Here is an 11,216-nt window from a genome sequence, read left to right as displayed (position 1 = left end):
ATCGCTCAAAAGAATACCCTGTAGCAAGGGGGGAAAAGAATCTATGTATCTATCCATACACAAATGTTACCTAAAGGTATGAAATGACCTCCAAAATCTATTGAGTAAAAACAAGGGGTAGAATCAAGTTGAAGTGTGATACTGTTTGTGCAAAAACAAAAGCAAATATATAATTGTATGTGAAGAAAAGCTCTTGGATGGATTATCCAAAAGCTAGAATGACTCAGGTCTGGGGCCAAATCCAGGCTCTGTTATTTTTGCTGTGTGAAAATAGCCAACACCATATTGAAGGAGCAAAACAAATTCGGTGCACTGACACTACCCAACTTCAAGACGTACCATAAAGCTGCAGTAATCAGGACAGCATGGTGTTGACAAAAGAACAAATAGATCAATGGGACAGAATAGAGAGCCCAGAAATAGACCCATATAAATATAGTCAAGTGATCTCCGGACAAAGGAGTAAAGGCAATACAGTGGAGAAAAGACAAATGGTGCTTTGCAACAAACGGTGCTGAAACAACTGGACATACACATGCAAAAAAAAAAAAAAAATCTTGACACAGACCTTACACGTTTCACAAAAATTAACTCAAGATGGATCATAGACCTAAATGTAAAACGCAAAACTATAAAACTCCTACAAGATAACCTAGGAGAAAATCTAGATTTTCTTGGGCATGGAGATGATTTTTTAGATGTAATACTAAAGGCATGATCCATGAAAGAAAGAATTGATAAGCTAGACTTCATTAAAATTAAAAACTTCCACTCTGCGAAAGATATTGTCAAGGGAATGAGAAGATAAGCCACAGACTGGGAGAAAATGTATCTGATAAAGGACTGTTATCCAAATATACAAAGAACTCTTAAAGCTCAACAATAAGAAAGCAAATAACCTGATTTAAAAAGAGGGAAAAGACCTGAACAGACACCTCACCAAATGAAATACACAGATGAAAAATAAACGTGAAAAGATGCTTAATGTAATTTGTCATTAGAAAATTGCAAATTAAAACAACAATGAGGTACTATTACATACCTAATAGAATGGCCAAAATCCAAAACAGTGACAACACCAAATGCTGACGAAGATGTGGAGAAACAGGAACTCTCTTTCATTGCTGGTGGGAATGCAAAACAGCGCAGTTACTTTGGAAGACAGTTTGGCGGCTTCTTATGAAACTAAACATACTTCTACCATACGATCCAGCAATCATGCTCCTTCATATTTACCCAAACGAGTTGAAAACTTATGTCCACACGAAAACCTGCACATAGATGTTTATAGCAGCTTTATTCATAATTGCCAAAACTTGGAAGCAACCAAGATGTCCTTCAGTAGGTGAATGGATAAAATGGTAATTCAGACAATGGAATATTACTCAGTGCTAAGACTAAATGAATTACCAAGCCATAGAAAAGACATGGAGGAAACATAAATGCATATTACTAAGGGAGAGAAGCCAATCGGAAAAGGCTACACACTGTATGATTCCAACTATATCATATTCTGGAAAAGATCAAACTATGGAGACAGTAAAAGGATCAGTGGTTGCCAGGGGTTAAGGGAGGATGGGGGGATGAACAGGCAGAGAGTAGAGGATTTTCAGGGCAGTGAAACTATTCTGTATGATACCGTAATGGTAGATATATGGCCCAATACATTGTCAAAAACCATAGAATATACAACTCCAAGAGTGAACCCTAATGTGAACTATGCACTTTGGGTGATAATGATGCATCAATGTGACACTCGATTGTAACAAATGTACCATCTGGTGTGGGATGTTTGTAGTGGGGGAGGCTCTGTGTGGGAGGCGGGCAGGGAGCACGTGGTAAATCTCTGTACTTTCCACTCCATTTTGCTATGAACCTAAAACTGTTCTAAAGAATAAAGTCTATTAAAAAATTGGTTAAATGGCCAATTTTATGTTATGTATATTTTAACCACAATAAAAATTGTTCATAGCAGCTTCATTCATGACATCACCAAACCGGAAACAATGCAAATGTCCATCAACTGTAGAATGACTCAGTGAATGGTGGAGTGGTCACCAGGTGGAATACTATGCAGCCCTGAAAAAGGATGAGCCACTGCTACACATAATGACACTGATGAATCTTAAAAACATAACGCTGGGCTTCCCTGATGGCGCAGTGGTTAAGAATCCGCCTGCCAGTGCAGGGGACATGGGTTCGAGCCCTGGTCCGGGAAGATCCCACATGCCGCAGAGCCCGCGTGCCACAACCACTGAAGCCTGCGCACCTAGAGCCCGTGTTCCACAACAAGAGAAGCCACCACAATGAGAAGCCTGCACACCTCAATGAAGAGTAGCCCCCACTCACCACAACTAGAGAAAGCCCACGTGCAGCAATGAAGACACAACACAGCCAATAAATTAATTAATTAATTAATTTTAAAAGAAAGAACATAATGCTGGGGGTGGGGGAGGATAAATTAGGAGTTTGGGATTAGCAGATACAAACTACTATATATAAAAGAGGTAAACAAGGGAACTAGATTCAATATCCTGTAATAAACCATATAGGAAAAAAAGTATGAAAAAGAATACATACAATATAAATGAAAAAGAATGTATGTTATATATGTACGTATAACTGAACACCAAAAGCTGACACATTGTAAATCAACTATACTTCAATTAAAAAAAAAAACATAATGCTGAGTGAAAGAAGCGGTATACAAAATAATACATACTGTATGATTTTATTTGTATCAAATTCAAGAACAGGCAAGACTGATTTTGCTCTTAGAAGTCAGAATAGTGACTACCCACGGGAGGTGGGTAGTGACTGATGGGGACATGGATGCGGGCTTCTGCAGGGCTGGGATGTTCTGTTTTGGGATCTGGGTGCTGTCTAGTTTGTGAAAACTCACCAAACTGTACACTTATGATTTGTGCCCATTTGTGCATGTGTGCTGTCAATTCAAAAGAATATGTATAGACACATGTATACATATATATATACACATACATACCATACATATATACAAATACATACACGTACCCGTACACACACACACACACACACACACACCACTCTGGAATCCAAAGGATGGGTGTTCTAATTCTGGTTCTGCACTCACTAGGTTTATGACCCTGGACAGGCCCCTGTACTTCACTGAGCCTCCGTTTCCTCATCTGTAAAACAGGGATAATAATACCTCACAAGGTCAACAAAAGTACGTCAGTGCTGGCTACGAGCGTACTGATTCGGTGCTTACTATTAATATTCTGGCTGCTGTTCCCTGTGGTGACCAAGCCCAGGCGGGGGCAGGGTGGGGCTGGGGACTCTGTTTCCAAGGAAGAGATGGGGCATGGGGAGGGCCAGTCTAAACTGAGGAGCAGGAAACGGTTATCTTGCAAAAACTACTGTAAAAGGAGAATACTAGCCAGGGAGCCTGGGTGTGCACGTGTGTGTGTTTGGGGAGGGGGGGGGAAGCTGCTCGGGTCCAGCCTGCGTGGTGGCTGCCTGGGGAGCCGGTCTCCCCTGGGCCTCCTGGGGAAGGAAGGCACTTAGGAGTGGAATGAACGCAGAGCTGGGGAAATGGATCCTTTCCTGGAGAGCAGGGCCCTTCACTATCGCTGGGCAATCAAGATGGCTGTAAAACTTTAATCACCTTCTCAGGCCACACAGCTCTGGGCTGGGGAGCTGGGTCCTTGAGGGGGGAAGCAGGTTCCCAACCGTCGTTCTCCTCCCTGGGGAAGCCTGGTAGCTTCAGGAGGCTTGGGCTGGGCCCCAGGATCTCCGCGGCCCAGTGACCTGGATTTCACACCTGAGGAGGGGAGGGGGCACTGAGAGACCTGGCTGCGCCTTTAGGAACAACCCAGCAGAGTCAGACTTGGGTTCCATTCCAGACTCCACCACATATGAGCTGTGTGACCTTGGTGGGTCATTCAAGCCATCTGAACCTCGTTTTCCAAATCTGTAAAATGGGGATAGTTCCTACCTCATAGGGTTTGCTGTGAGGACTAAACAGCTTCCCTTTGCAAACAGAGTAAAATCCAAAATGTTACCAGTGGCCTACTAAGCCCAATTTGGTCTCAATACCATCTGGCCTCGTTCCCTATGACTTGCCCTCTTGTACGCTTCTTGCTGTTCTCCAAGCATGCCAAGCTCAGCCCACTGCAGGGCCTTTGCCCCGTCAGTCTCCCTGTCTAGAACCCTTTCCTGCAGATCTCGCTGCAGCAGTTAGAGCTCAGCTGAAATGTCACTCTTCAGGAGGCCTTCCCTGGCCACCGTGTCTGAAGCAGCCACCTCCGGGCACTCGCCATCCCATCAGCCTAGTGCCTTCCCAGCACTTACAACTGAACGAGGATAACCTGATCTCGTACTGCTCCTTGCTTGTTCCTGTCTCCCCCACTCGACTGAAAGCTTCAGAAGGGCAGGGATCTTGTCCGTCACTCAAAACACACTTCCACACACTCACACGCACTCCTTCCACACTCCCAGACAGGAGGGTCTCGCTGCCCCTGCCCAACCAGTGTGAAAACCAATCAGGCTGTTGTGCAGGCTCTGTCCAGAGAGCAGGGGCCCTCTTCCGGCCCCTCAAGGTGCTGGAGGGGAGACTTGGCTGGCTCAAGCCTTGGTCCCCCGAATGTGCTGATGGAGACAGCTGGGAGGACGGCGTGGCACCGCATCACAGGGCTTCGAGGTCTCCCATCTTCCTTCTGGGGTCCTGGGGCTTCAGCAGGAGCAAGGGGTGGGCCGCGGAGCCCTAGAGAAGAAAGGAACAGGGGCTGTGTTGCCTCTGTGTGTGTGTGTATGTGTGACTGTGTGTGGGATGTGAGTGCGGATGAGTACGTTTGTGCGGGTGTGCATGTGTGTGAGATATTGGGTGTATGAATAGGAGTGTGCGACTGTGACTGTATGTGGAATGCTGTGTGTGTTCAAGCGAGGGTGAGTGTGTTGATGGTATGTGTGAGGGTGTGAGCGCATGTGTGATTGTGTGTGAATGTGTGTTAGCATGTGTGAGCATGTAAGGCTGTGTTTGTGTGTGTGACTGTGGATGTGAGTGTGTGAGCGTGAACCTGTGTCTACACATGGGGAAAGGAAAGTAGAGTTATCAAGAAAATGCCAACAAGGGAATTCCCTGGCAGTCCAGTGGTTAGGTCTCGGTGCTTCCACTGCAGAGGGCATGGGTTCGATCCCTGGTCGGGGAACTAAGATCCCGCAAGCCACACGGTGCGACCAAAATATATATATATATATTTATATATGAAAAAGAAAGAAAGAAAGAGAGAGACAGAGAGAGAGACAGAGAGAGGAAGGGAGGGAGGAAGGAAGGAAGGAAGGAAGGAAGGAAGGAAATGCCAACAAGCCCAAAGAGAAAAGTCAACATCCCTCAAAATCCCACCACTCAGAGAATTCCTATTGTGGTGAACAGGGAACTCAGAGGGCAGACTGTTGGGTTCAAACCCCATATGTGTCCCTTACTGGAGAGTGACAGGGGGCAAGTCACTGCACCTCTCTGGGCCTCAGGTTCTCCCGTCTGTAACACGGTGCTATAATAGTGCCTAGCTCAAAGGTTTGCTGTAAGGATGAACGGAGATAAGGTGGGTGGTAGATGTGTTAGCTCAGGTCCGGTAGAGAGGAGCCTCGGTCAACAGCTGTCATCTGTAGTCACCTGTTGATCTAGGGTAAGGGCCAGAGTCTTAAAGCCCCAGAGTCTTCCTCCCCACCCCTATCCCTGCATCACGCTGAGCCATGGAGGGAACTCTAAGGCAGGGGGCAGGGGTCATTTCCAGGGGTCAAGACTTCCTCCCCAGCTGCACGCCTTAGTTCTGCCAGCTCAATAGGATTGACATCCAAGCTTCTTCTCGGGGCTTTGCAGACCGAGGTCTTGGGGATGCACGGCGGACCATGACGGGGTTCCCAGATATGGCTTGCGTGTGCTGTGATGGGTCTCCCCGAGGATGGAGGGCACGCTCTGTAAGACAGAAATACACTCATCTCACACCGCGGCTGTACAGAACTTGAACCTGGTTGCACTGGGTGTGGCCACCGACCGACCACGCCCTATTCACACCTGAATCCGTCGGGAGCACCACCGGAAGTCTCACCGGACGGAGCGTTTTCGTAGGGACACTCACTGGGGCGATCCGCGGCGAACCCTAAGAGACTGTGGCGTTGGCAACGGGAGCGCCGGGCAAGGACGCGGGATAAATGCTAAACCCAAGCTCAGACGCACAAAACTGGAGAGCAGTTGGAGGGAACGAGGTCAGACCCTAGAGCTCTGTCCTCGTGGCGTTCGCTTGTTCTTCAAAACCTCCGAGCAGAAAAGGGAGCCAGCGTTTAAGCAGAGGATCTTGAGATCCCGAGTCCCTACTTCTCCACGTCCTGTGAATGTGTGACTCAGTTCACCTATCTGTAAAGTGGGACAATTAATTCCCGCCTCGTGGATGGAGAAACTCTGAGGCGGAACGAGAAGGCCGCGTGCTCCCAGCGGAGGCTGCCAGCCCCAACCCGGCCGGGAGCATCTTCCTGCACCGCAGACCGTTTTCTGGGGCGGAGTCTTCGTTCTTTTCCACACTTGGGAATTTAGAACGGACCCTTGGCCGCTGGTTCCAGACCGCCTCGGCTGGGGGCGTATCCGGAAGTGTCCCTACGGAAGCCGGCGGGTCCGCGCGCGGCACCTCACCATGGGGACCGCGGCGACTCCGCGGCGCTTCTGCCGCTGCGCCTGCTTCTGCTCCGAGAACTTGTACGTGGCGCGCTACGGCCTGCACGTGCGCTTCCGGAGCGAGCAGCAGCTGCGCCAGGACTACGGCCCCGTGAGTGGCCTCTATTGGCTCTACGGGGAAATGGGCGGGGAGGGGTGGCGGAGGGGTCGTTTGCTTTGCCTTTGGCGCGCTCAGGTCTGACGATAAGAATGACTTAACCTTTAGGTACCTCATTGTTTTCAACCTTAAATGGGGATAATGGTGTCCTTAGTGAGGTTGTCGTGAGGAATGAATGAATGAACGTACATGCAAAATGCTCAGGGCAGGGCCTGGCTCAGAGTACTCTGTCAGCGTTATTACCAAGAGCAGCTGGGAACCCTGCTCTGTGCTCAACGTGCTTATCGCATTCCATCCTTACAATGATCCTGTGAGGTCGGATCATCTCCATTTCAAGGAGAAACTGAGGCTCAGAGACGTTTAAGTGACTTAAACGTCACAAGGTCACACCGTCGCGCTCACTGGCCTTTCTGCTCCCAGATCCTGCGCAGCCGAGGCTGTGTCAGCCCCAAGGACTTCCAGCAGCTGTTGGGAGAGGTAACAACTCCCCGCCCGCCCTCGATTGCTCCCTCCGCACCCAGCCTGGCCCTTCCTCTTTAGATTTGCATCAGCAGTATGAGGAGTCTCCCAGCCGCAGGCCTGCCAGTGTCAGACCCTTAGACCTCCCCTTTCCCCCTTCCTGTCCTCACTCACCACAGCACCTGGGTCCTGGCAGCAGAAAAAGGGAAAGCAGGAAAAACGCCAAGTTGTCTGCCTCATGCCCTTTTGAGATGAGATACTTGGGCTCCGGGGAGGAGTCACTTGCCCAAGGTTTCACAGCAGGTGGAGTTGAGGTCCCACCCAGGGCCGCCTGGCTCCTGGCTCTTCAACCCTCCCCCCACGCCACTTCTGCGGCTGCTGCTTGTCTCCCACCTGGGGGTTAAGTGTCGGGAAGCTTCCCAGGACAGCCCGCTGCAGCCTCTGGAACACAAGCTTTGACCGGAACTCTGTTTCCCCTCCTTGAGTGGGCCCAGCTGGTTGAGGAGCAGTGAGGGGTCTCATCCCAGCCAGGCTCAGGCTGGTGCAGCCCTGAGTGGGATGGGCCCCCTTCTGGAAGGATTCCCTTTCAGCTAACAGCTTAGCACCTGCCATTTACCCTGGTAGAGTCAGGAGCACAGGGAGACATTGCTCCCAGCCCTGGCCATGCCCTGGGCTTCCTGAGCCTCAGTTTCCTCATCTGCACAGTGGCCTCGGGGGGGATGGGAGGCCCCAACCTCATAACCAGGCCCTGTGTGACCCCAGCTTGAGAAGGAGGTGGAGCGGCGGCAGCGGCTGGGGCAGGAGTCGGCTGCCAGGAAGGCCCTCATTGCGAGCTCCTACCACCCAGCACGGCCCGATGTCTACAACTCGCTGCAGGTACCTGGCAGGGGCAGGTTACCGGAAGGAGGCGGAGGCATCTGGGCCTGGGGGCTGTCTGCCCCATGGCTTGTGTGTTCTGCCCCCAGGATGTGGCTCTGGCCCCCGAGTTTCTGGCCGCAGTTGAGTACAGCACATCGCCAGGTGCAGACCTCCAGGGCCTTCTCCAGCGGCTGGAGACAGTTTCGGGTGAGGTCTTGGCCCATCACCTTGCAGCACTGGGGGTGGGAGACTGAGGTCCCTCCACCCACCATATCTGCCTCCAAAAATGAAACCAGCAGGACTGAGAAGGGCTGGCAGGACAGACCCATCAGGAGCAGGGCATCTGTATCCATTCACTCACTTATCCAACAGTTATTCAGTGCCTTGCATCAGACACGCTCAAATAGGGGTGATTGAAGAGGTTAACAAAGGGACAGTTGAGTGTGGGCTAAGGAATCAGCAAGGGATGCGGAGGGACCCGCCCCAGGGCTAGCAGCGGGGGTGGGGTTGGGGGTAGGGAGCCGTTCCTATCCCAAGACCTGAAGGAGTGGGCAAGAATGAACCTGCCAGGACCTGGAGCTGTGGGAGAGGGCTCGCCGGACGGGGTGCACATCTGAATTTGGAGGCTAGACCTCAGGGCAGGGTGAGGCTTCAGGGATGAGTGGGGGGCCCAAGAATAGGGCTCCCCTGCCGCACGTTATGTCATTTAATCATCACAAGAGCCCTGAGAGGTGAGTACTCACGTCATCCCCATTGTACAGATGAGGAAACTGAGGCTGGGGGAAGTGAAAAGGTTATGGGCAGATTGAAACCCACACCGGAGCTCCCGACCAACCGACTATCCCTCCCTCCACAGAGGAGAAGCGTATCTACCGGCTGCCGGTGTTCACAGCGCCGTTCTGCCAGGCCCTGCTGGAGGAGCTGGAGCACTTCGAGCAGTCGGACATGCCCAAGGGAAGACCCAACACCATGAACAACTACGGGGTGGGTGAGGCTCCACCCCGTGGGCCCGAGGAGGTGGGGACATCGTCTGGTGAGACGTACCCCAGCGCTGCAGACCTTCTCCAAGCCTCGGTTTCCCCATCTGTAAAATGAGATCACAGCAGGATTATTATGAAGTTAAGCACGTTGATGTTTGCAAAGCACTTAACAGTGCCCTTAGTAAGGGACTCCCCCAGGGACCCAGGGTGAGGCCCTACCAGTTTCCCTGCTGACCCTGGGATCCCCCTCCCAGGTGCTGCTACATGAGCTGGGCCTGGATGAGCCACTGGTGACGCCACTGAGGGAGCGCTTCCTGCAGCCGCTGATGGCCCTGCTGTACCCAGAGTACAGGGGCTGGCTGGACACCCACCGCGCCTTCGTGGTCAAATATGCGCCAGGCCAGGATCGCGAGCTGGGCTGCCACTACGATAACGCCGAGCTCACCCTCAACGTGGCCCTGGGCAAGGCCTTCACGGGGGGCGCCCTCTACTTTGGGGACCTCTTCCAGGTTAGTGTGTGTGACCCGTGGGGCAGGGCCGGGGCCACCGAGAGTGCCCAGGCCTGAGCCCCGCTGTCCACAGGCGCCTTCGGCCCTGGCCAACCCCATGGAGGTGGAGCATGTGGTGGGCCAGGGCATCCTGCACCGGGGGGGCCAGCTGCACGGGGCCCGGCCCCTGGGCACTGGTGAGCGTTGGAACCTGGTCGTCTGGCTCCGCGCCTCTGCTGTGCGCAACCGCCTCTGCCCCATGTGCTGCCGCAAGCCCGACCTGGTGGATGATGAGGGCTTCGGCGACGGCTTCACCCGCGAGGAGCCCGCCACGGTGGATGTGTGTGCACTGACTTGAGCCTGGCTGGGGCCAGTGTGGGGGGGTGAGGGGCAGAAATAAACACCCTGCAGCCCTCAGCACATCTTGGTTCAAAAGGACACACAAGCTTCTGGGTCATTCTTTCAGCAGACACGTTGGCTTAGATCGAGTCTGTTAGAACCAGAGCCTGAGACAGGGATTCCTGTGCAGGGGGTTTAAGGAGGGGATACTCTTGGGAGAAGAGGGAGCAGGACAGAGCAGGAAGGAACTGGGCCAAGATGGTTTGAAATGGCATCCAGCCTCAGCCCGATCCCACGGGGCTCTCTGGAGCATGAATCATACCACAGTTTGCCCTCCACATCAGATATTGGCTATAGGGTGTTTTGGGGTAGGGAGGGAGTGAGTAACTTCCCAGACATCCATCTCCAGGGCAAGGTGGTTCCCAGAGGCCAAGGGAATCTTCGAGAGAAGAGTACAGGTGTGAGGGACTTCCCTGGTGGTCCAGTGGTTAAGAATCTGCCTTCCAATGCAGGGGACACGGGTTCAATCCCTGGTCGGGGAACTAAGATCCCACATGCTGCGGGGCAACTAAGCCCATGCACAGCAACTACTGAGCCCGCGCACCTCAACTAGAGAGTCCGTGCGCCACAGCAAAGAGCCCACGTGCCGCAACTAAGACCCGACGCGGCCAAAAATACATAAAATAAAAAATAAATAAATGTTAAAAAAAAAGAGTACAGGTGTGAGGTGTCAGCAGCAGACACCACGCTGGGAGTGAGCGCCCCGTCTACATAGGGATTTAGATGGGCCACCGACAGCATCTTCTGGACCGTGTGGAGGGGTTACTGCAGAGGGATTAAAAGCAGGGACTTGGAGCCAGACCTCTTGGTTTCGAATTCTGATTCGGCCGCTTCCAGCTGTGACTGTGGGTAAGCCACGTGATTCTCCGTGCCTTTGTTTCCTCCTCTGGAAAGTACTCGTGTCCTAGAGGTGTTGTGGAGATCAAGTGACTTCCCGTTTATACAGTGATTTTTAACAGACCTGTGAGTTTGCTGCTGTCGTTACTATTGAAGAGTTTGCAACTTGGCGGCCCCAGGATTGGATGAGGCATGCAGCTATGCTGTGTTTGGGAGGGTTTTCCATGTTGAAAGCTTGAGTTCTGGCTTCCGTGGGAAGGTGGGAAGATCTGGAAACACCGGGCCCCAATCGACACTGCAGTAATCAGCGGGAGCGGACTCAGTTGCCTCCACTCTAGACAGGCCTGCGGTGCACTTCCTCACAGGGGTCCTTCCGTCATTCACTGTCA

The 11,216-nt window shown here is 52.0% G+C and overlaps 1 protein-coding gene and 1 long non-coding RNA gene across 2 annotated transcripts; one reads left to right on the top strand and one right to left on the bottom strand.

Moving 5' to 3' along the window:
* Positions 1–2,715: 2,715 nt before the first annotated feature.
* Positions 2,716–10,918, bottom strand: LOC137776304 (uncharacterized). Its single transcript, XR_011076197.1, has 3 exons — positions 10,793–10,918; positions 8,997–9,207; positions 2,716–5,956 (listed from the first exon to the last, which is right to left on the bottom strand). It is a non-coding gene; the product is annotated as an uncharacterized lncRNA (long non-coding RNA).
* OGFOD2 (2-oxoglutarate and iron dependent oxygenase domain containing 2) lies at positions 6,221–10,036 on the top strand. The gene is made up of 7 exons (XM_068562611.1): positions 6,221–6,800; positions 7,227–7,283; positions 8,028–8,141; positions 8,231–8,330; positions 8,980–9,107; positions 9,358–9,612; positions 9,686–10,036. The coding sequence occupies exons 1-7, from the start codon at positions 6,669–6,671 to the stop codon at positions 9,947–9,949; spliced, it is 1,050 nt and encodes a 349-aa protein (XP_068418712.1). The 5' UTR covers positions 6,221–6,668; the 3' UTR covers positions 9,950–10,036.
* Positions 10,919–11,216: the final 298 nt, after the last annotated feature.

This window comes from Eschrichtius robustus, chromosome 14 (genome assembly GCF_028021215.1).
Source record: "Eschrichtius robustus isolate mEscRob2 chromosome 14, mEscRob2.pri, whole genome shotgun sequence".
NCBI lineage: Eukaryota > Metazoa > Chordata > Mammalia > Artiodactyla > Eschrichtiidae > Eschrichtius > Eschrichtius robustus.
This window is presented reverse-complemented; position numbering and strand designations above follow the sequence as displayed.

Excerpts from the sequence above, each read along its gene's own strand:
- OGFOD2 (XM_068562611.1), top strand. The coding sequence starts at position 6,669 with ATGGGGACCGCGGCGACTCCGCGGCGCTTCTGCCGCTGCGCCTGCTTC. Across the intron at positions 6,801-7,226 it reads TGCGCCAGGACTACGGCCCC|ATCCTGCGCAGCCGAGGCTG; the intron begins GTGAGTGGCCTC and ends TTCTGCTCCCAG. Across the intron at positions 9,613-9,685 it reads ACTTTGGGGACCTCTTCCAG|GCGCCTTCGGCCCTGGCCAA; the intron begins GTTAGTGTGTGT and ends CGCTGTCCACAG.